Source organism: Hyla sarda, chromosome 8, assembly GCF_029499605.1.
Source record: "Hyla sarda isolate aHylSar1 chromosome 8, aHylSar1.hap1, whole genome shotgun sequence".
Lineage (NCBI taxonomy): Eukaryota > Metazoa > Chordata > Amphibia > Anura > Hylidae > Hyla > Hyla sarda.
In genome coordinates this window covers 234,375,054-234,399,924 of record NC_079196.1, presented here as the reverse complement: position 1 = coordinate 234,399,924, position 24,871 = coordinate 234,375,054, and the positions used below count along the sequence as shown (strand labels likewise).

Here is a 24,871-nt window from a genome sequence, read left to right as displayed (position 1 = left end):
GCACCGTGCTCCTCGTGATGTCAGCAGAGATCTCTGTGTTTCAAACGGAAAATAATTTCCGCTGTAGTACTCACAGCTGATAAGTACAGGAAGGATTGAGATTTTTTAATAGACGTAATTTACAAATCTGTTTAACCTTCTGGCACCAGTTCATTAAAAAAAAAAAAAAAGTTTTTCACCGGAGTACCCCTTTAAGCTGTCTATATACTCTGCAGGTCGCAGTATCTCTGCTTGCTTTAAAAAAACTGCACATACTCTGTTAATTTAATACTTCAAAAGCTCACACATGTATTAGAATAGTTCTACATGAGACAGTGGCTCTGTTGTATTCCACAGAGTTAACAGTTGATACTCAGTCGTTCATCATGATATATACATTGTTGCTTTATCAAAGACTTAGGCGGCGCCAGCAGCGCAGTGAATCTTATAGCACTCAAAGTGACACAAAGAATACACGCGGTGTTATAGATGCTACAGTTCTTGTTCTAAGGAGATGGTTCACAGAGCGCACTTAGGGGATGTTCACAGAGGAATTGGGGCGGAAATCAAGCAGAAATTTTTTGCCTCAAAATATTGTTACTTTTCCACAAGAACTCACAGAGATTTTGTGCAGAATTTCGTGCGGAATTGGAGCGGAATTGGCACGGAATTGGCACGGAATTCGAGCGGAATTCCACACGCGGAAATGAAAATTTCAAGCGGAGGAAGAGAAGAGTATAATATGTATATATATATTATCCTCTTTTTTTTTTTTTTCATGTGGAAATTCCATGCCAATTCCGTGACAATTCCGCGCCAATTCTGCACGAATTCTGTGCGAATTCCGCGTGGAAATGATTCTGACTGAAAAAAAATATATAACATTGATCTCTATGGGAGTAAGACGCTGATTCCACCTGAAAGAAAGAACATGTTTCTTCAAACGGATCATACGTCCTCGTCAGAATTCTGCTTGAGGAAATTCCTCAGTGTGAACTGAGGGGCAGAAATTCTGCACAACTCTATGGGGATTTAACTGCTGAATGATTTGGAGAGGAAAAAGCGAGCAGAATTACTCGTGGAAATTTTTAACATTTACTGTGTTAGAATATGATTCATATATCACAGCTTCTAGTATTTTGGTCCTATATAGATGTATTAATGTGGATATGATGGATAGCTACTTGTCCAGCTGTATCATGTTGTATTGAAGACAGCCGCTGTCAAATTAGACTTATAGTGACTGTATACACAAAAAGAAAATCGAGTTCAAACAACACCTTAATTAAAATCATGATTTTATTGGTACAATTTAAAAAGACAATGTGAACAGACGCCAATAATTGAAATTGGGATTAAGGTTAGATTCCAGTACAAAAAAAGTGGGCTACTGCCAGCTGCAATGGGCTAACATATAATATGATGTAACAAGTAATTAATATAATATCTCAGTCTCTAAGAGAGCTGCACTGCATGTCAATTATTGCTACTAAAGTGCTCTATATACGGTATTTAAAATATACACTAACCACAATTGTGGGTATAGTAGAATATAAATTAGTGCAAACAAATGCTAAGATAAATTTCAACTCGCATGTGCATATAAATACAAAGATATAATATTGCGCAATGATAGTGTGATGATATAGTAGTAACACAAGCGCTTATCTATGGATCCATGCAGACTGCAAAGAGACACAAAGACTAGTAAGATAAAGTGCATATAGTAAGCTTACCCATATTAAGCTGCAGAGCCCAGACCCCTACGATCGTTTCGGTTTCCCTTTATCAAGAGGTACTACTGAACAACACCGCACCACAAACTTTATAGTGCTCGCTATTACTTACAATTAATTACAGCTGTGGATGATTCTTTCGGCGCATGCGATAGTAGTCTTCCGGATGTAAACAACCGCCCCACTTCCGGCGTCCACACCGCTATGCGCATGTCCGAAAGCAGTAAGCTTCCGGACATGCGCACTACGGCCACGGTCGCGTCGGAGGGCGGTATTTCGGATATCAACATACCGCGCATGCGCACTGAACCAACACAGCCGTACGAACTACTCAAGGCAGACATCTGCATGAATCCATAGGACAGACTTTACAACAGTATACATGTAAGAACATATATGGAGTAAAAAGACCCAGTGTAATATTAACCCAATATTGATGGTGCTGAATAAAAAAAGTGCACATCAAAATAATATGTGAAAAGAAAGAAGAAAAAAAAGAAAAAATTATTATATATATATATATATATATATATATATATATATATATATATATAACATATTACATAAATAAATAAAGTGCTGTGCATATGGTGCAAATATCCATGTGTATCATGTCAGTGTTAATTACTGGCAAATCCCCATTATATAGTATAATTAAAGTGCATATATATTTGACAATGTAACACAGTTACCAATATATAAAAATACAAAAATACAAAGGATATTTCCCAATATCCCGATGCAAAAAGAGTGTTGAAAATACCACATCATATACAGCCATCTATGTGGTACTTATAGAGAAAAATCCAAACAAATCCAAAACCCCACTACAATTCATTTCACTACCATATTGTCCAATTCATTTCCTTTTTTTATTTTTTTTATTTTTTTTAAACTCAGTCTGGCTACCATGGTTCACTTAATGGTCTTCAAGTAGTCCGTACTTCTTGCAATAGTTTGTATCTTCCATACTGAGATGCAAGACTCATATCATAGGGTAACAGTGTGCCTTATAATGCCATGTGTACAAAGGTATATCTTAAAAAAAGAAAATAAGAGTTATAACTAAATACAACAATACAATTTAAAACATGTGAGCAACACATGGGGAGTTAAAAACAAATTGGGGAGACAAATGGTGAATAATTCCTATCACGATATTAAGTATCCAGAGTAAATTGATATTTAAGACTCGATTGGTGCTACATATTTGTATTCGTATATTTCATTTTACTTTACAGGTAGGATGAAAAGCTTAGTTGTTCATTTAAGCCGTGGGGGACCATTGTATTTAACACTGTAATCCACCTACATTCCTTCTGGGCAAGAATTCTTTTCAAATTGCCCCCTCTCATACCACCTTGGACTCTTTCGATCCCTCTTACTTTTAAACCAGAGGGGTCACATCCGTGTTTCTCCTTAAAATGTCTTGGTAGGGTTTTTAAGCTCATAGTATCAACACAGTTCTTGGCAGAGATAATGTCCCTCACATGTTCTCGGACTCGGGTGCGCAGTTGTCTAGAGGTCAAACCTATATAGATTTTGTCACAGTCACATGTGGCATAGTATATAACATGTGTGCTAGTACATGAAATATACTGCCTAATCCTGTACTCCCGCAAACTCCCAGATGTAGTGAATATTTTTGTCCTGATAATATTGGAGCAAGCTAGGCATTCCCCACAAGGATAGCAGCCGACTCTTGGCATTGATTCTGTAAAAGGATTAATGTTCTTTGGTACATAATGACTCTTAACTAATAGATCTTTTAAATTGCGGCTGCGGCGTGCAGTCATAGGAATTCTATCAGGTATTTTTGTGGCTAGCACTGGGTCCATTTTAAGGATCCCTACATGTTTTTGTATTGCTTGTTGCATTGTTTGCCACTCACAATTATAAGTTGTAATAAATCGGGTAACATCTCCCATCTGATCACAACATTTGTTTTTTTTCACTAATAATTCTTCTCTAGGGGTATGTCTTGCCCTCCTGTAAGCTCTCTTAATGCATCTCTTACTGTATCCTCTTTCTATGAACCTTTGATTCAACTCTTTACTCTGTTCCTCAAATTTCTCCAGACTTGAACATGTACGTCTTAGGCGTAAATACTGACCTATGGGCACTGCTCTGATCGTAGATGGCATATGGGATGAGGTGGCATGAAGCAGCGAATTTGTGGAAGTTTCCTTTCTATAAATATCTGTAGCGATGTGTCCATCTGATTGTCGGTGCATCTGGATGTCCAAAAAGTTGGCAGTAGTTGAACTGTAAGTATATGTTAACTTAAGGTTAATGTTATTATTATTGAGAATTTTCATAAAATCCTGTAATGCCTCAACAGTGCCTTGCCAGATAAATAGCACGTCATCTATGTAGCGCAGCCAGCACTGCACATGGTCGCTGCCCCGTGCCCCACCGCACGACAAAACCTCCCTCTCCCAAAATCCAAGGAAGATTTTGGGAGAGGGAGGTTTTGTCGTGCGGTGGGGCACGGGGCAGCGACCATGTGCAGTGCTGGCTGCGCTACATAGATGACGTGCTATTTATCTGGCAAGGCACTGTTGAGGCATTACAGGATTTTATGAAAATTCTCAATAATAATAACATTAACCTTAAGTTAACATATACTTACAGTTCAACTACTGCCAACTTTTTGGACATCCAGATGCACCGACAATCAGATGGACACATCGCTACAGATATTTATAGAAAGGAAACTTCCACAAATTCGCTGCTTCATGCCACCTCATCCCATATGCCATCTACGATCAGAGCAGTGCCCATAGGTCAGTATTTACGCCTAAGACGTACATGTTCAAGTCTGGAGAAATTTGAGGAACAGAGTAAAGAGTTGAATCAAAGGTTCATAGAAAGAGGATACAGTAAGAGATGCATTAAGAGAGCTTACAGGAGGGCAAGACATACCCCTAGAGAAGAATTATTAGTGAAAAAAAACAAATGTTGTGATCAGATGGGAGATGTTACCCGATTTATTACAACTTATAATTGTGAGTGGCAAACAATGCAACAAGCAATACAAAAACATGTAGGGATCCTTAAAATGGACCCAGTGCTAGCCACAAAAATACCTGATAGAATTCCTATGACTGCACGCCGCAGCCGCAATTTAAAAGATCTATTAGTTAAGAGTCATTATGTACCAAAGAACATTAATCCTTTTACAGAATCAATGCCAAGAGTCGGCTGCTATCCTTGTGGGGAATGCCTAGCTTGCTCCAATATTATCAGGACAAAAATATTCACTACATCTGGGAGTTTGCGGGAGTACAGGATTAGGCAGTATATTTCATGTACTAGCACACATGTTATATACTATGCCACATGTGACTGTGACAAAATCTATATAGGTTTGACCTCTAGACAACTGCGCACCCGAGTCCGAGAACATGTGAGGGACATTATCTCTGCCAAGAACTGTGTTGATACTATGAGCTTAAAAACCCTACCAAGACATTTTAAGGAGAAACACGGATGTGACCCCTCAGGTTTAAAAGTAAGAGGGATCGAAAGAGTCCAAGGTGGTATGAGAGGGGGCAATTTGAAAAGAATTCTTGCCCAGAAGGAATGTAGGTGGATTACAGTGTTAAATACAATGGTCCCCCACGGCTTAAATGAACAACTAAGCTTTTCATCCTACCTGTAAAGTAAAATGAAATATACGAATACAAATATGTAGCACCAATCGAGTCTTAAATATCAATTTACTCTGGATACTTAATATCGTGATAGGAATTATTCACCATTTGTCTCCCCAATTTGTTTTTAACTCCCCATGTGTTGCTCACATGTTTTAAATTGTATTGTTGTATTTAGTTATAACTCTTATTTTCTTTTTTTAAGATATACCTTTGTACACATGGCATTATAAGGCACACTGTTACCCTATGATATGAGTCTTGCATCTCAGTATGGAAGATACAAACTATTGCAAGAAGTACGGACTACTTGAAGACCATTAAGTGAACCATGGTAGCCAGACTGAGTTTAAAAAAAATAAAAAAAATAAAAAAAGGAAATGAATTGGACAATATGGTAGTGAAATGAATTGTAGTGGGGTTTTGGATTTGTTTGGATTTTTCTCTATAAGTACCACATAGATGGCTGTATATGATGTGGTATTTTCAACACTCTTTTTGCATCGGGATATTGGGAAATATCCTTTGTATTTTTGTATTTTTATATATTGGGAACTGTGTTACATTGTCAAATATATATGCACTTTAATTATACTATATAATGGGGATTTGCCAGTAATTAACACTGACATGATACACATGGATATTTGCACCATATGCACAGCACTTTATTTATTTATGTAATATGTTATATATATATATATATATATATATATATATATATATATAATATTTTTTTCTTTTTTTTCTTCTTTCTTTTCACATATTATTTTGATGTGCACTTTTTTTATTCAGCACCATCAATATTGGGTTAATATTACACTGGGTCTTTTTACTCCATATATGTTCTTACATGTATACTGTTGTAAAGTCTGTCCTATGGATTCATGCAGATGTCTGCCTTGAGTAGTTCGTACGGCTGTGTTGGTTCAGTGCGCATGCGCGGCATGTTGATATCCGAAATACCGCCCTCCGACGCGACCGTGGCCGTAGTGCGCATGTCCGGAAGCTTACTGCTTTCGGACATGCGCATAGCGGTGTGGATGCCGGAAGTGGGGCGGTTGTTTACATCCGGAAGACTACTATCGCATGCGCCGAAAGAATCATCCACAGCTGTAATTAATTGTAAGTAATAGCGAGCACTATAAAGTTTGTGGTGCGGTGTTGTTCAGTAGTACCTCTTGATAAAGGGAAACCGAAACGATCGTAGGGGTCTGGGCTCTGCAGCTTAATATGGGTAAGCTTACTATATGTACTTTATCTTACTAGTCTTTGTGTCTCTTTGCAGTCTGCATGGATCCATAGATAAGCGCTTGTGTTACTACTATATCATCACACTATCATTGCGCAATATTATATCTTTGTATTTATATGCACATGCGAGTTGAAATTTATCTTAGCATTTGTTTGCACTAATTTATATTCTACTATACCCACAATTGTGGTTAGTGTATATTTTAAATACCGTATATAGAGCACTTTAGTAGCAATAATTGACATGCAGTGCAGCTCTCTTAGAGACTGAGATATTATATTAATTACTTGTTACATCATATTATATGTTAGCCCATTGCAGCTGGCAGTAGCCCACTTTTTTTGTACTGGAATCTAACCTTAATCCCAATTTCAATTATTGGCGTCTGTTCACATTGTCTTTTTAAATTGTACCAATAAAATCATGATTTTAATTAAGGTGTTGTTTGAACTCGATTTTCTTTTTGTGTATATGGTATTATGAGTTCCCCTGTGTCCATGCAGGAATTAGTGTGCCCCCGATTGTATGCCATAGAGGCAAGGGGTGATCATACACGTTTAATGCTAGAACCTGTATTAATTATAGTGACTGTAGTATGCATACAATTTATTTTAGGATATGTGCACATTATTAATCCACATGTGTTATATTGTGTCGTGGTCGCACTTATCGTGTTTTCCCATGCGGTAATCTTCTATCTGTGTTATCAGTGCTGAATGCTCATCAGCTCTCGGTGTCCAGCTAGAGTAGATTCCACGCCGTCAGCAGAGATGGTTCCGTCTTACAAGGGATGTGGTATGATGACTCCATGGTATACAGAATCCCTCCATGACGCCAATGATTCCAAAGAATAAGTCCATTGAAAGAATCACGATTTGATGTCTTTGGAATCACTGGCGTCTTATCAGTATTTGTATATGTATTATTAGATAGTCCTTTTCATTTTTAGCATTTTTCATGTGTAGGGTCATACTTTCTGTGCACAGACCCCCATAGATTTTTGTATATATATATATATATATATATATATATATATATATATATATATATGCTTTATTTTTACCCAGTATGCTCACATATTTATATTTTTATATATATTTTTATATGTGTTTTGTTTTACATATAATTTTTTTTATGTAATGTGTTGAATCTACTTGAAGTTGATGGTTAGTTTTTGTGATCATGTGACCTTAGGTATGGGAGGAGTGTGTGTATATAAACCTGCCCCCTCCCCATTTTTGTGATGCCATGACTCTGCCCCATGTGATGTCATCCCCCGCCCCCACTATGCAAGTCTATGTGAGGGGGCATAATGGTCATCATGACTTCGCCCCCATGTGACAATACCCTCCGCCCTCGCTATGCAAGTCTATGGGAAGGGGCGTAATGGCCTTCACGCCCCTTCCCATAGACTTGCATAGCGTAAGGGGGCAGGGGGTGACGTCACACGGGGGCGGAGTCGTTACATCACGATACTCCGGCCCTGTGGTCCCCACCCGGCTGTCTGTGAGCTGGCACCACGGCATGCAGCTCAAACATTTTGGATGTCCCCAGTGGTGGGACCCCCGCTTTGAGACATCTTATCCCTATCTCAGGGCCGGAGTACCCCTTTAAGCAATCAATTCAGTTTTCAAAAATCATGCAGCCCTCTACCCCCCTCCTCTCACTTCCCTCTTTTTGATCCAGCAGAAGCAATGTAATTGTAAAAGCGTCTTAGTGTAACCTAATCTGGCTTTTATGGGGCGCATTGGATCCTAAGACGTTCTTTGGCTGTACCTGTGAGAGCAAACTACTGATGTCATGGAGGGGGGGGGGAATAATGGTTACTGGGTATGTGAATTTCTGTACCAGGACAGCAGCTATTTTTGCCTTCACACATGGGTCTAGTCAGCAAGAGTAAGGCGGTACTTTATTTATCACCATGGCCATTGGTGAAGACTCCTTGAGTGTGGCCTTATGACAAAACCATACGCCAAATCCTAGAGCTGGGGCACAAGAGACATTGAATCATACCGTGCTATAGTAAATAGGGAATCATAAAAGGACTGGGGTATTGTGACGCCATAGGCTGTAGTGGCCAGCTGTACCCAGTAATGTTCTTAGGACTCTGTAATTGTAGAAAGTTACAAGCAGTCATAGCGTTGGAGGTTTAAGACAAACCAGGACTACATTTCTGGAAAAAAAGTGTGGGAACTCATCCAAGATTTATAATTCGGCTCCTTTATCTTCTATTGTCGGCCTATTCACACATCACCAAGATCATAAAGAGGAACCATCTAAAAGAATTGTAAGAGAAGTCAAAAAGTTCCTAAAGCCAAGAACAACATAATAATATAAATGGTTTAGCTGCAATAACACTGTGAGGCAGGACTGAATTTTTCAGTATGACATCAATGAGAGAGTAGGAGAAAACTGTAACCTTAGAGAGCATCAACCATGGAGCTGGTAAGTCAATGGTCACATAAATATGGCTAGACATAACATTAACAATCCTACCATAGAGGGAAAGACAGGAATAAGCAACGTGCCATGAACTGGTTGGGACAAGTGTCTGGACTTACGGGAAGTTTCTACGTTTACAAATCGTTATTTAATAAATATGTGAACTTGTAGGGGAAAATATTGGAATAAATATCATAACTCGTGGATGTTTTTGGTCTAGTTTTGGAGAGTAATGGCCCCATATCCTATAGAATCGATGATGTTTTACGACCTCTCAAGGTACCAAACATAAACATTTAGGAATTTATAGGACCAAATGTTTTATTAATGTTTGGAAACTCTAACAAATATGTATATTACAACAGGAGGAATATCACCAGGATATAGAACAGTTCAGTGTGTCCTCCTAAATACTCGTCACCCCGCAGCCTTGGAAGAGTCCCCATAGTCTTTTGTTTGTAGAAAAATGTTGCAGTGATCTTACGTAAAGTCTCATTTGTTTCTAAACGGGCACTTACAGTATAAACAACAATAAAGCCGACTACAGACACAAGCCAATCATATTCTGGACACAAGTCCCATAAATTCCAAAGCATTCCCTGCCGGAGCCCTGGAGATCATTTCGCGAGTAATCATCTGTTTAATGGCTTCCTTTAGTCCAGGGTTACCATAGATGAGAAGAGCGGGCAGGATTGTGGTATTTGAGAAAAGAAAAATCACTCATAACCAGAAACCTAAGTCCCAATATGAAAATATATTCAGCATACTAAGGATCATACAGAGAAGAAACAAGACAGAGAAAACCAGGAGCCCTATCATGGTCTGGATGGCCGCTCCATAATCCCTCACACGGGTGTTTCCTGAAGTCGTCGTCATGTTCTTCTGAATCTGATGGTTGTACAGGCTGAGGAGTCCAATGCTGCCAATGGTTGTCATTATGATGACCAGGAACGGCAGAGAGTTTAGAAGCAGGACAGTGATAAAGAAATTCCAACTCTTTGCCTTGGTCTCTTCCATCAGCTCAGGTGATATATAACAAAATATTAGTATAATATGATATATGCACATTACCGTATATACTCGAGTATAAGCCAACCCAAATAAAAGCCGAGGCCCCTAATTTCACCCCAAAAACCCAGGAATGGTTATTGACTCGACTATAAGCCTAGGGTGGGAAATACATCATCCCCCCATGTCATTATTCCCCCCCTGTCATCATCCAGACCCCCATCATTAACACCCCCTTCATCATCACCCTGTCATCATCCCCCACCTTCATCATCACCCTGTCATCATCCTCCTCTCCCCTTCATCATCACCAGCCTGTCATCCTCTCCCCTTCATCATCACCCTGTCATCATCCCCCCTTCATCATTGCCACCTGTCATCATCCCCACTTCATCATCACCGGCCTGTCATCATCTCCGTCTGTCATGATCCCCCCCCTTCATCATTACCCTGTCATCACCCCCCCATTCATCATCACCGCTTGTCATCATCACCGCCTGTCATCATCCCCCCTTCATCATCACCGCCTGTCATCATCCCCCTGTCATCATCCCACACCCCCCCACCCCCCCTTCATCATCACCGCCTGTCAATCCAGTGGTCTTCAACCTGCAGACCTCCAGATGTTGCAAAACTACAACTCCCACATGCCCGGACAGCCATCGGCTGTCCAAGCATGCTGGGAGTTGTAGTTTTGAAACATCTGGAGGTCCGCAGATTGAAGACTACTGTGGCCTTTGTCATCATCCAGGCCCCCCGCCCTTTAGTTTTCTACTCACCTCCTCTCGGTGGGAAGGAAGGGTGAGCTGGTCCGGGCCATTTATGCTGCAGGGACCGTATGGTGGGGAGGGTTAGTCATTCCGAGTTGTCCATCCTCACCGGGATGCCCTCATCTCCGCTCCAGGCCGGCCCTGCGCATGAACGTACCTGTGCATCGTCGTCAAGGCGACATCAATAGTCCAGTGTCGGGCCCGGAGCGGAGAAGAGGGCCTCCCGGTGAAGATGGACAGTCCGGAACGACTAACCCTCCCCACCGGACGGTCCCTGCAGCATAGATGATCCGGACCAGCTCACCCTTCCTTCCCACCGAGGAGAGGTGAGTAGAAAACTAAAGGGGGGGGTCTGGATGATGACAAAGGCTGCAGTAGTCTTCAACCTGCGGACCTCCAGATGTTTCAAAACTACAACCCCACTGATGAAGGGATTGACAGGTGGAGAGTTCACTCAGGTATAAGCAGAGGGGGTGTTTTCAGCACGAAAAATCGTGCTGAAAAACTCGGTTTATACTCGAGTATATACGGTAGATATAAAACGTGTTTAACCATATAATAGTGACCTGTCATGATTTCAGCTTAAAGAAATTACAGACAGCAAAACTTAGCCTGAGACATTAATAACTTATTATTGGTAACTATACAAAAGGGAATTTCACACACTAAACCTATAATTCGGACTCACTTTTAGAAATATTAACTAAAATGACTTTAACTCTTTGTGTTTGGATAGTTGTTAGTGACTGCAGATTCACTAGTTATACCCGGACAGAAATCTATGAACCCATTTACAATCTGTGGGTATCAAAATATAAATTCTAAATCACCCAATCAATTCTCTAGCCACAGATTCTAGATTTTGCTGACTAGCAGGTGGCACTCTTGACTAAGGTTTTGAATTAAATAGTTCCCTAAAAATAAAAATAAAAGGTTGTTTCCAAAAAATTGGCAATTTTGGTCAAAGTATCCATAAACTTAAAGGGGTACTCCGATGGAAAACATTTTTTTTATCAACTGGTGCAAGAAAGTTAAACCGATTTGTAAATGACTTCTATTAGAAAATCTTAATCCTTCCAGTGCTTTTTAGCAGCTGTATGCTACTGAGGAAATTCTTTTATTTTTTAATTTAATTTTTGTCTTGTCCACAGTGCTCTCTGCTGACACTCTTTTTTATTATAAAAGTACAAAACTTTACAAAACATAAAACAAGTTCATTTCACTGTAACAAAATTAACAAAACTGAACATAAAAACAAACTATCTGTCTCAAAATAACAACTTAAACCTTCCTAACTGGCCAGCCCAGATAAACCAAAAATAAATGAATAAATAAATCATTACCTACTATAGTCCAACACACACACACACACACACACACACACACCTAATGAACATAAATAAAGCTTTCCACGCTGGGATCAAAAACTAAAAATATCCAAACTAGGAAACATAACCACACTGCTCCTCCCCCCAATAACAAAACAAAAATATGGCTAGCTGCCGTAACAAAAATAATCCAACTTGGATAACAAAATATATACATATATATACATATATATATATATACATATATACACATACACATATACATACATATACATATACATACATACACATACATACATACATACACACATACACACATATACATACACATATACAAATACACTTTTTTTTTTTTTTTCCTTTTTTCTTTTTTTTTTCTTTTTTTTCTATACATATAAATATATATATATATATATACATACATATATACATACACACACACATATATATATATGTATACACATACACATACATACACATATACACATGCATACACATACACACATATATATACATACATATATATATACACACACACATACACCCTTTTTTTTTTTTTTTTTTTTTCTTTTTTTTTTTTTTTTTAACCTCCCCTACCCCCACCACACACACACATACATATACCCACAAACAAAAACGAATCCACACTGGGACACAAACATAAACACAAACATAAATATAGTGTACTCTTAACACTATACTATAATAACTGAAAACTGGTCCGACTGCCTTTCTCTCCCAAATAATTATAACATTGTACAAAAAAAAAAAAAAAAAATTAAATGTAAAATAAAATAGAAAATATTACAAAAAAAAAAAAAAAAATAAGGTGTATACATAAAACTATACAGATTATACATAACAAACAACTCAATAACACAGAAAAACAACCTATACTAAACTATCCCATCACCCACCACCCCTTCTGGACATGGGTCAGAGTCCATAGGTCACAGTTTTTGTCCACAACTGACCCATACCAGACCCCCAAAATAGTACCCACTGCAACAGTCCAGTCCTGGGTACAGACCACCACCACCCCCGAAAACCCCCCACCCAACCTAAAATACACCCCTACCCACCTAATGTAAACAGAACAATATATATACAAAACAATATTTACATACTCTACAACAAGCAATATTAACAGTACAATACACCAAAACCACAAGGCTCAAGTTTGGTTGCCTGCAAGCCCTTTACAATCTTTTCCATAGAAAACAAAACAAAAGGCTAAGGTGACATGCATAGCCCCCCACCAGGAAGAAGGATGGCAATCCTGATAAAATTAAATTTAAATTCCTCTCCCTATCAACCTCTAACCCTATCACTATCCCTTCATGAAACTGACCCTATACTCACCCTAAGATATATACACTATCCCTGGCCTAAATAAGGTACTTCACCTTAAGGGCCTAGTACCTAGGGCACATCAAAAGAAAAACCTCTCCATAGGAGAGAAGCCCTACTGGTACCAAGACTGCCATACTCCAAAGACCTGATCTTCCCAAGGTCACCGGTGATATTCCTACAGACCTCCACCTCGGAGAGGATTTTCTGTTGGGTCGACACTAAACACCGTGCACTCCACGTGTGGTACCTAACCACTAAACTAACTAAGAATAAAGTGCCCCGGTCTCGGCCACCCAGGGACCTGAATGCCCCATAAGCCCACTCCGGATAGGTAAGGCCGGCAAGTTGACTCCAGCCGATGGAAGCGCCCACCCGGTTGTAAACCCCTATATTAAAGGGACAATGAAGCAGGAAGTGGTCCATGCTTTCCAGCGTGTCCCCGCACTCTTCTCGGGGACATCCCCGGTCATCAGAGTTCCTACACTTCAGGTTGTCCCTTACATATAGCTTCCCCTGAAAGCAGCGCCAGGCCAAGTCCCAAAACTTCTGGGGGATCCTTTTCATGTTCAAAAGATACAACCCCACCCTCAGATCCCGACCTGGGCAGTCCCTGAGCGCCAGAGGCTTCTGAAAGTGGGTCAACAGAACCCGTTTGTCAAGGAACTGCCTTGACTGGGTCCTGATCTCCCACACTCCCAGACCCCACCGACGTATCGCCTTCAGAGTCGGGGTAGCGTAAGCCGGAAGATATCCATGGGGCGTACGGAGGTCCTTCACTTGCCCTCCTGTCTCCCATTCCTGGAAGAAAGGCCGAAACCATTCCCTGCAGGAGAGTACCCACGGAGGAGCCCTCTCTGACCAGAGGTTTGCGATGTTGGCTTTCAAGAAGGTGTTCGTAAAGAACACCACAGGGTTTACCATAGATAAACCCCCTAGTCTCCTCGTGCGGTACGTAACCTCCCTCTTGACTAGGTTCATCCTGTTCCCCCATAACAGTTGGAAAAACAGGCTGTAGATCCTAGTATAGTAAGCCTCTGGCAAGATACATACGCTGCCCAGATAGATAAACAAGGGGAGCAGGTACGATTTGATCAGGTGTACCCTTTCCCTGAGGGTCATAGACCAACCCTTCCACTGGTTCACCTTCTGAGTGGCATCCTGGAGCTTACCATCCCAGTTTTTGGTGGGATAATCATCCTGGCCGAATGTGATGCCTAAGACTTTTGCTGATTCTTGGGGCCCTGGAAGGGTGTCCGGGAGATCAAACGTGGGATCCCCCCCTCCCAGCCAGAGACTCTCACACTTATCCCGGTTGATCTTAGACCCGGATGCCTCCGAGTAGCGTTCCACCTCCGACATCACCACATCGACCTCCTCTCTCGAGGAGACGAAAATAGTGACATCATCAGCGTACGCCACCACTCTCTGGGTGACAGCCGGCTCCGCCAGACTCATCCCGACTCCCGCCAACGGCCCACAATCTACCCTCCGGACGAAGGGATCGATTGCGAACACGTATAAAAGCGGGCTCAAAGGACAACCCTGACGGACTCCGGACCCCACCTCAAAAGAGCGGCCAGACCACCCGTTCACAAGCGGGAAACTCTCTGCCCCTGCATACAAGATCTTAAGCCAATTAACAAAAGTAGTTGGTAAGCCATATCTCAGGAGGACGGACCAGAGGTACTCGTGGTTCACCCGATCAAATGCTTTGGCCTGATCCAAGGACAGCAAGTACCCCTTCCAGAGACCTGCACTACTCCGCTCCACTGCCTCCCTGACACTAAGGACAGCACTTAAGGTGCTTCGGCCTGGAACAGAGCAGTGCTGAGCCCCCGAAAGGAGCCGGGGTGCAAACTTCACCAGCCGATTAAACAATATCTTGGCCAGAAGCTTCCTGTCCGTATTGAGAAGAGCTAAGGGCCTCCAATTCTCAACACGGCTAGGATCTTTACCCTTTGACAGAAGAATCAGGGCTGACCTCCTCATTGACTTCGGCAGAGTGCCCGAGGAGAGACACTCATTAAATACCTCAGTCAAGAGGGGAGCTAAAGACTCCTTAAAGGTCCTGTACCACTCAGATGTTAAGCCATCCGGGCCTGGCGACTTCTTGGGGGCGAGCCCCTCGATCGCCAGTCTCACTTCCTCTTCCCCTATTTCTTCTGCCAAAACATCAAGAGAGGGGTCTACCCCTGGCTCAGGAATGGTTTCAGTCAGGAAAACCGACATCCTGTCTCGATCTAGATCCTTCCTCCCCAAGAGGTGCGAGTAGAAGGATCTGACGACCTCCAAGATCCCTGATCTGGACCGATTCAGAGATCCTGTACTATCAATCAGTCCTGAAATGACTTTACTACTCACTGACATCTTGCAGTTCCTGTAAGGGTCGGGCGAGCGGTACTTCCCGAAATCCCTCTCAAAAACCAAAGATGCGTGCCTATCGTACTGACACCTCATCAGCAAGGACTTCACTCTGGAGATATCCTCTCGGCTACCTCCAGTCGAGACAAGAAGCTCGAGTTTCCTCCTCAGACCCTGAAACAAGCGATACCTGTTCAGGGACCTGAGGCTCGAGAGCTGGCGGAAGAACCCCGCAACCCGCTTCTTGAATATCTCCCACCACTCCAGCTTATTACTACAGAGGCCCAGTAAAGGTACCTGACTCTGAAGAAAATCCTCAAAGGACTGTCTCACCTCTGCTTCCTCCAGGAGGGACGAATTCAGCTTCCAATAACCTTTACCCATCCGGGGGGTCTCTGAAACATTCAGGGAAAACAAAATCATACAGTGATCGGAGAACTCCACCTCAACCACGGACACTGCGGAAGAGACGGCTTCCTCCTTTAAATAAAACCTATCTATCCTAGACCTGCGACTACCTTGATGATAGGTGAAACCCGCGTGGCCCGAGGGGCTCCGGATGTGGGCGTCCTCTAGGCGAGCTTCTCTAGCTATGCTAATCAGTGCCACACTATCGCAAGTCAGCGGACCATTGGAGCCTCTCCGATCTTGGGACCTCGTGACATTATTGAAGTCCCCTCCAAAGATCACTTGCCGACTCGTAAAAAGAAAGGGCTTAATCCTCATAAAGAGATCTTTACGGCCCCGCTTAGTTTGCTGGGCGTAGATGTTAATGAGCCGAAGCTCTTGTCCCTTCATGAAGACATCTAAGATCAGGCACCTCCCCATTTCTAATTCAATAACCCGTCGGCATTCAACAGGAGCGGTAAAAAGGACCGCCACCCCACTATACGGCTCAGCCGCAAGAGACCAGTGGGAGGGACCACGCCTCCACTCTCTTCTGGCTCTTACCAGAGAGGCTAGATCTGGCAACCTGGTCTCCTGTAAAAAGAAAATGTCAGCTTCAACGCGGCCGAGAAAATCAAAGGCTGCGAATCTAGCCGTATCTGACTTTATGCTGGCACAGTTAATAGATGCCAGCGTCAATGGGGTGAGTGCCGCCATACAGGGTGATTAAATTAGACGGCCACACCCTTTACTTTTTCTTTCCCTTCTTTTTAGCCCCCTCATCCCCCGAAGAAGATGAGAGGGCAGGACCACTCTTAGTTCTTTTTTTTGATTCAGTTTGGTCCATTTGATCCCCATCTACGTCCGGCCCCGGTCTAGCCCTGCCCTCCAAGGAAGGAGCCTCAATAGGACAGGGCCCAGTTCCCCCTGGACGCTCCTTCTTCCTAGGCACCTGGCCCTCACCTTCCCCCTTCAAGGAGGGGGAGGAGATGGTATCGAGGACGAGGTACCGGTTTGACAGGTCAATCAGAGGGGGGGCAATCAGGCTTCCGTTTTGGACCTGGCCCGTAGTACAGGGAACAGAGGGCTCTGACCTCTTCTTTCTCCCTTTTCTTTTGCCCTTGTCTTTCTTTTTAGGCCTCTCTCCACTCTCCTCATCCACACTTTCATAGTGGGAGGAATCGGAAGTGTCGGCCATATTGCCCTCCTCTTTGCGCAGCATCCTGACCTCCTCATCCAGCACGTCCTCCTCCTGGGCTTTAGCGGTTACAGGGCCAGCTTCAGGAGCAGGGGCCGGAGCTACCCCCGCCACCTGGGCACTCTCCAGCTCCCTACTCCTCCTCCGATTTTCCTCCCGCCTTAGTTTGGCGGGGCCCTTTTTCCTCCTCACTAGCCCTGTTGCGCCCCCATCCCTGCCCGTGCCCTCCCCAGCCGAGGCAACTTCACAGCTCTCCTCAGCCGGAGCGGCCGCTGCACGGGCGAAGGCGCTAGGACAACGGCTGAAAGGGTGCCCGAGGACACCACACAGGTGGCACCGGATCTGCCTACAGGATGCGGCCAGATGACCCACCCCACCACACAAAGCGCAGACCTGCACAGTACAGGCTGCGCTAAAGTGGGTGGGGCTGCCACACCTGTGACAGACCTTAGGCTGCCCCTGGTAGAACACCTGGATCCTATCACGTCCAAGGAAGGCGGCTGACGGAATGTGGGCAACTGTACTCCCTGAACGCTTGAGTTTGACGGAAAACGTCCAGGCCCCAGACCAGATCCCGTGCTCATCAAAGTTTTTCTTGGGCATGTCCGTCACATCCCCATACCGTCCGAGCCAGGTCATGATGTCATAACAAGAAAGCGACTCGTTACGGGTCAAAACGGTCACTTTCTTGACAGAGTTCTGACGGGAAATCGCCTTTACGGCGAAATCCCGCCAGCCGGGCTCGTTCTTCGCCACTTCGTAGTTCGACCAGAAGAGTTCAAGACCCTCCGGCCGAACGAAACTGACGTCAAACTCAGACGAACCATAGGGGTGAATCAGGGCAAAGATGTCGCTCGCCCTGAATTCCATCTGAAGGAGGAGCTCAACCACTTTTGCGCGAGGTGGGCACGCATCCTCGCCCCTCCAAATCAGACGGACCACATTCCTACGGTTATTGTCCTGCCCGGATGTCGGGAGGGACCAGACCACCTCCCCATTCCTCTCTCGAAAAGCCCCCAAACCGTGCCTCTCTATCCAGAAAGACAGGTCGACCTCACCCCTTCCCTCTACCTGGATCGACCTGTCACCCCTGCGTAGAGCCTCCAGGAGGCGCTGTTGCAAGAGGCCTCCAGAGCCGGACGGAGACGGGGACCCCCCTGAACCCCCGGCAGCGACATTGGCATAGCTCCTAGGAGCAGTCACTACCGGGGGGGCAGCCGGACCAGACCCAGAACCAAACCCAGAACCACTAATAACACCATTCACACCACTCCTCTCATCATCTTTCTTCCCATTCATATCACTACTACTCCCACCATCATTCACTCCACTGACTCTCCCACATACACTCCTCTCATCCACAACACTTCCACACTCAGCATTCTCACATCCAGCACTCTTATCCTGACTAACATTTTCTGGGCTGGCTGGGACTTGTAGTGTTGCAGGTTTTATTACACTCTTTTTTTCTGGCTTAGCTGCCGGGGTCGATGCTGATAGTTCCTGCTCCATAGCTGAAGTCACTTCCGGAGTCTGGGGCTGCCCCTCCGGGCGCACCCCAGCTCCTCCCACAGTGCCAGCACCTACTTTTCCCAACCACACGGCCACTGCCCACCATCAGCCCATCCTGCCCCTCCCTACCGGCAAGATGGGTGGGCTTCACATCTATTGCGCCCTCTGCCTTTTCTGACGCCATGCTGTACCCCCCATGCTGGCTCCGTTCCACCACAGAAACGGGGTCTGGCAGTCTGGGGGGCCCAGCAGCCTGAACCAGCTTTGCAGCTGGCCCAGACTGCTGGAAGGGAACAAACACATATTGTACTGTTTCCTGAATCTTTTGTTTCTTAGCTTTTCGCTTCACCACCACATCCTCACACTGATCTTCTCCAAAGGTAAAATTCTGGAGGTGGGCTGGGGACTCCTGCATTATGATCGCCCTCAACAATCCCCCAGCCTCACTTTCCACATCCTCCTCACTATCGCTTGCTGGTAGTGCCACCTGTGCTGGCTCAATGTAGCTGTCCTGTGTTTTGGTGTCATAGGGAGTAGCCACAGGAACAGCATCCATCTCCACAACTTGTGCACTTTCTTCCACCTTCTCCTCCTCCTTTACAGCTTCACCACCATCCTCGCTATCTTCACCGCCACTACTCTCCCCAACATCCACCTCCACCTTACCTGGGGATTTCGTGGCGGCAAACCGGCTGTCGTTCTCAAGCTTTTCCTTAAAGAGACCGCTCCCCTCCAAGATCTCTGCTCTCCTCTCCTCCAGCTGCACAATCTCAGCTTTCAGTGCTGCGATCTTTTTCCTTAACTCTGGCCTGTTCTTTTTTGGTGCAGTGTTCACCAGATTCTGAGCGCCTCGCAGATCTTCTCTGGCCAACTTCAGATCCTTGCCGCACCGATCATACTCAGCAAACCTCGCGGCCAGGCGGGAGCAGTAGTTGGCACTGGACTCCTTGGGCCCTCGCTCTACCCACAACTCCACACTTCTCCTCCTCGCCTTTTGTCCACCAGATCTCTGGCTGGTACCTGTTGCCAGGGGAGCAGAGCCTGCATTGCTGCAGACTCTGCCAGATCTTCTACCCCGGGCCGGAATGGCTGTTGCTGTTTGCTCTCCACCCCCCGCCAGCCTTGAAGAACGGGAGGTGGAGGCCAGGGACGCCATGCAGGGAGGCTCTCCCGAGGAGGCTGCCACACTCCTGGGGAGGCTGATGAAACACCTGCTCTGGTCTGCTGGAAGTCTCTGGAGCACACAAAGAGACACACCCGAATGAGCTGCACACCAAACTGCTCAGGACTACAGGAAGTGCTCTCTGCTGACACCTCTGTCCGTGTCAGGAACTGTCCAGAGCAGCATAGGTTTGCTATGTGGATTTTCTCCTGCTCTGGACAGTTCCTGATACGGTCATCAGGTGTCAGCAGAGAGCACAGTGGACAAGACAAAAAAGAGAAATTCAAAAAGAAAAGAATTTCCTCTTTAGCATACAGCTGCTAATAAGTACTGGAAGAGTAAAGATTTTTTAATAGAAGTCATTTACAAATCTGTTTAACTTTCCGGCACCAGTTGATTAAAAAAAAAAAAAAAGTTTTCCACTGGAGTACCCCTTTAATTGCTAATAAATATTGTTATCTGGATTCGTTCTTAATATTTAGTGTAAATACTTTCTAGACATTGTGAGAATTCCCAAGTACTATCTTTAATTTTGTCATTAGTTATTCCATCAGAAAATCAAATAATGAATAGTGTCCTAGTATCTTTAGTAGACATAGAGAATGTATAATAGACTTATAACTCTATCTACAAATGCTATTCACAGAATAAAATCAGAAAATGAGATTATATTCCTACATACTAAAATGATATGAGCATCGATCACTAAATAGGTTACAATATATAGTATAACATGATAATAATAGTAAAAATAGTGATGATGATGATGATACTACTACTACTACTAATGATAATAATTATTATTAATATTATTATTATTATGGTGGATAGCAGTATTTAACTAATATTAGGAAGATATCAGGAGATATATATATGTATATATATATATATATATATATATATATATATATATATATATATGTATACAGTAACCCCCCCGACCTACGATGGCCCTGACATATGATGAAATCGACATACGATGGCCTCGAAAACATATGATGAAATAGACATACGATGCTTTTATATGTCGGGGCCATCGCATTAACTGCTATCCGACAGCGCAAAATGCTTAAGCTTCTGTCGGATAGCAGTGTAATGTGCCCCAGCAGGTTCGCTTACCTATTCCCGCTGCTCCGGGTCCACTTCGCGATCCTCCTGTGTCTTGCGCATCTTCTCCAGGGTCCGGGCCTTGCTTTCCAGCGTCGTTATTACGTCACTATGCACACCGCGCCGGTGCAGCAGCGTAATAACGTCACCAGAAAGCGAGGCCCGGACCCTGCTGAAGATGCGCAAGACACCGGAGGATCGCAAAGAAGACACCGGAGCAGCGGGACAGCATCGGGAGCCCCTGGGACAGCATCGGGAGCGGTGAGGACCTGGTGCGGAGCGGCGGGGACAGGTGAGTACAGCTTCCTATACTTTACATTGCACGGATCCCTCAACATACGATGGATTCGACAAACGATGGGTCATTTGGAACGAATTACCATCGTATGTTGAGGGACCACTGTATATATATATATATATATATATATATATATATATATATATATATACCAAAAGGTGTTTGGGTAAACACTTCTAATGGGGGTGCTCTTTCGTTACCAATGTGCTTGTCTTAGGCTATAAAATGTTTTTCAAAACAGGAACAAAGGGCCTCACACTTGCAGATCACATGTGAAGCCTTGAAATTTATGTCTGAAGATCACTCTACACCAAATGGAGCTTGTAACTAAACATTTTAACATTGACGCCGTACAATATAATTGTCCACAGTCATTATGGCCCAGTTATTCTGGGTCACAGAGGTTTGAGCTGCATCTATGGGATATATATGGCATATCTACATTTAAAATACTTCTTAATAAGCAATATACAACAATAAAGCCGACTACAGACACAAGACAATCATATTCTGGACACAAGTTACCATATATTACAAAGCATTCCTTCCCTAAGCCCTGGAGATCATTTAGCGAGTAATCATCTGTTTAATGGCTTCCTTCAGTCCAGGGTTACCATAGATGAGAAGAGCGGGCAGGATTGTGGTATTCGAGAAAACAAAAATCACACATAACCAGTAACCTATGTCCCAATATGAAAATACATTCAGCATACTAAGGATAATACAAAGAAAAAGCAAGACATAGAAAACCAGGAGCCCTATCATAGTCTGGATGGCCGCTCCATAATCCCTGACACGGGTGTTTCCTGAAGTCGTCATCACGTTCTTCTGAACCTGATGGTTGTACAGGCTGAGGAGTCCAATGCTGCCAATGGTTGTCATTATGATGACCAGGAACGGCAGAGAGTTTAGAAGCAGGACAATGATAACAAATTTCAAACTCTTTGCCTTGGTCTCTTCCATCAGCTCAGACGTAGTTATCGATGAATTCCTTTGGATTGTTTGTGAGTGGGAAGGAAGCAATGATAGAAAACTTCCAGCAAGTGACACAACTTCTGACAATATTATCAACCACAAGACAACTGCATCAATCCTTCTCTTCAGTGTTATGAGGACTCCGGGCTGGGAAGGGACGATCTTCATGAAGTAGAAGACACAAAGTACAGCGCTGAGCCACAAACTGGATGTGATGCTGTACAAGGTCATGTAAGAAAGAGTTTGAATCACAATGGTCTTGGTGTAGGCTTCCGGCCATAGGAAACCAATGATAAAGTTAAAAGCTAACATGCAGGTGAAGCTTATGTTGGACACATTCAGAGGGATCAGGATCTTGATGTAGGTCATCATATTCTTCTTTTGAAATACTTTAACATAAAGGAAAATTATTATAAAGAAGCTAAAGAGGAACCCGACAATGACTTCAAGAAGGATAATGACTAAAAGAGTCTCCACATTGGAATCCATGTCAGGAGCTGAGGTTACACCAGGAAGATCTGACAGCACAATGTCTTCTCAACTTATCTTTAATGTTATTTAGATGGTGACTGCTCAATGTGCTTCAATCTGCCCTAAGTGGTTTGGTTGAGTTGAAGACCCCGGTTATCAGCTTAGGACATCCAGGTAATTCTACTTTCCTTTTTCTAAGGAAGGTCCCTTTGTCTCCAGTAAATATTCAGTCTGGATTTGCCTCATTTTCTTAGTTTGAGTTTGAATATATGCAAAACTGGAATCTGTCCAATTTTTAGACAACTTACGTGTAAGTAAATTTCCCCCGACATCTATTAGGTTTGGTTCTTCAGCAGTTCACATATAGCAGCAGATTATCTCTCTTCTCTGTAGGGGAAAGAATTATATATTTTTTTTAATTTAAGTAAGTTTTTGTTTAATTTTACAAAATCAACATAGAACATTATATGATGAATAATGAAAAGAGAAGTAAATTGTGCATTATTATTAGTAATTGTCACGATGCCGGCTGGCAGGTAGTGGATCCTCTGTGCCAGAGAGGGATTGGCGTGGACCGTGCTAGAGGATCGGTTCTAAGTCACTACTGGTTTTCACCAGAGCCCGCCGCAAAGCGGGATGGTCTTGCTGCGGCGGTAGTGACCAGGTCGTATCCCCTAGCAACGGCTCAACCTCTCTGGCTGCTGAAGATAGGCGCGGTACAAGGGAGTAGACAGAAGCAAGGTCGGACGTAGCAGAAGGTCGGGGCAGGCAGCAAGGATCGTAGTCAGGGGCAACGGCAGAAGGTCTGGAATCACAGGCAAGGAACACACAAGGAACGCTTTCACTGGCACTAGGGCAACAAGATCCGGCGAGGGAGTGAAGGGGAAGTGAGGTGATATAGGGAAGTGCACAGGTGTAAACACTAATTGGAACCACTGCACCAATCAGCGGTGCAGTGGCCCTTTAAATCGCAAAGACCCGGCGCGCGCGCGCCCCAGGGAGCGGGGCCGCGCGCGCCGGGACAGAACTGACGGGGAGCGAGTAAGGTACGGGAGCCGGGGTGCGCATCGCGAGCGGGCGCTACCCGCATCGCGAATCGCATCCCGGCCGGAGGTGGTAACGCAGCGCCCCGGGTCCGTGGAACCGACCGGGGCGCTGCAGTGAGGGAAGTGTAGCGAGCGCTCCGGGGAGGAGCGGGGACCCGGAGCGCTCGGCGTAACAGTACCCCCCCCCTTGGGTCTCCCCCTCTTCTTGGGGCCTGAGAACCTGAGGATCAGACTTTTGTCCAGGATATTGTCCTCAGGTTCCCAGGACCTCTCTTCTGGACCACAACCCTCCCAATCCACTAAAAAAAAAGTTCTTCCCCTGACCTTTTTAGAGGCCAAAATCTCTTTGACAGAGAAGATGTCCGAGGAGCCGGAAACAGGAGTGGGAGGAACAGATTTAGGAGAAAAACGGTTGAGGATGAGAGGTTTAAGAAGAGAGACGTGAAAGGCATTAGGGATACGAAGAGAAGGAGGAAGAAGAAGTTTGTAAGAGACAGGATTAATTTGACACAAAACTTTAAAAGGACCAAGATAGCGTGGTCCCAACTTATAGCTCGGGACACGGAAACGGACATATTTAGCGGAGAGCCATACCTTGTCTCCAGGGGAAAAAATGGGAGGAGCTCTTCTTTTCTTATCTGCGAATCTCTTCATGCGAGAAGAAGCCTGTAAGAGAGAATTTTGGGTCTCTTTCCATATGGTGGAAAGATCACGAGAAATTTCATCCACAGCGGGCAGACCAGAGGGCAAGGGGGTAGGGAGGGGGGGAAGAGGGTGACGGCCGTACACCACGAAAAACGGAGATTTGGAGGAAGATTCAGAGATTC

At 44.0% G+C, this 24,871-nt stretch overlaps 1 protein-coding gene across 1 annotated transcript; it reads right to left on the bottom strand.

Moving 5' to 3' along the window:
* Positions 1–22,119: 22,119 nt before the first annotated feature.
* On the bottom strand, positions 22,120–23,016 carry LOC130285413 (taste receptor type 2 member 8-like). Its single transcript, XM_056536774.1, has one exon. The coding sequence runs from the start codon at positions 23,014–23,016 to the stop codon at positions 22,120–22,122; it is 897 nt and encodes a 298-aa protein (XP_056392749.1).
* Between the last annotated feature and the right edge of the window lie 1,855 nt (positions 23,017–24,871).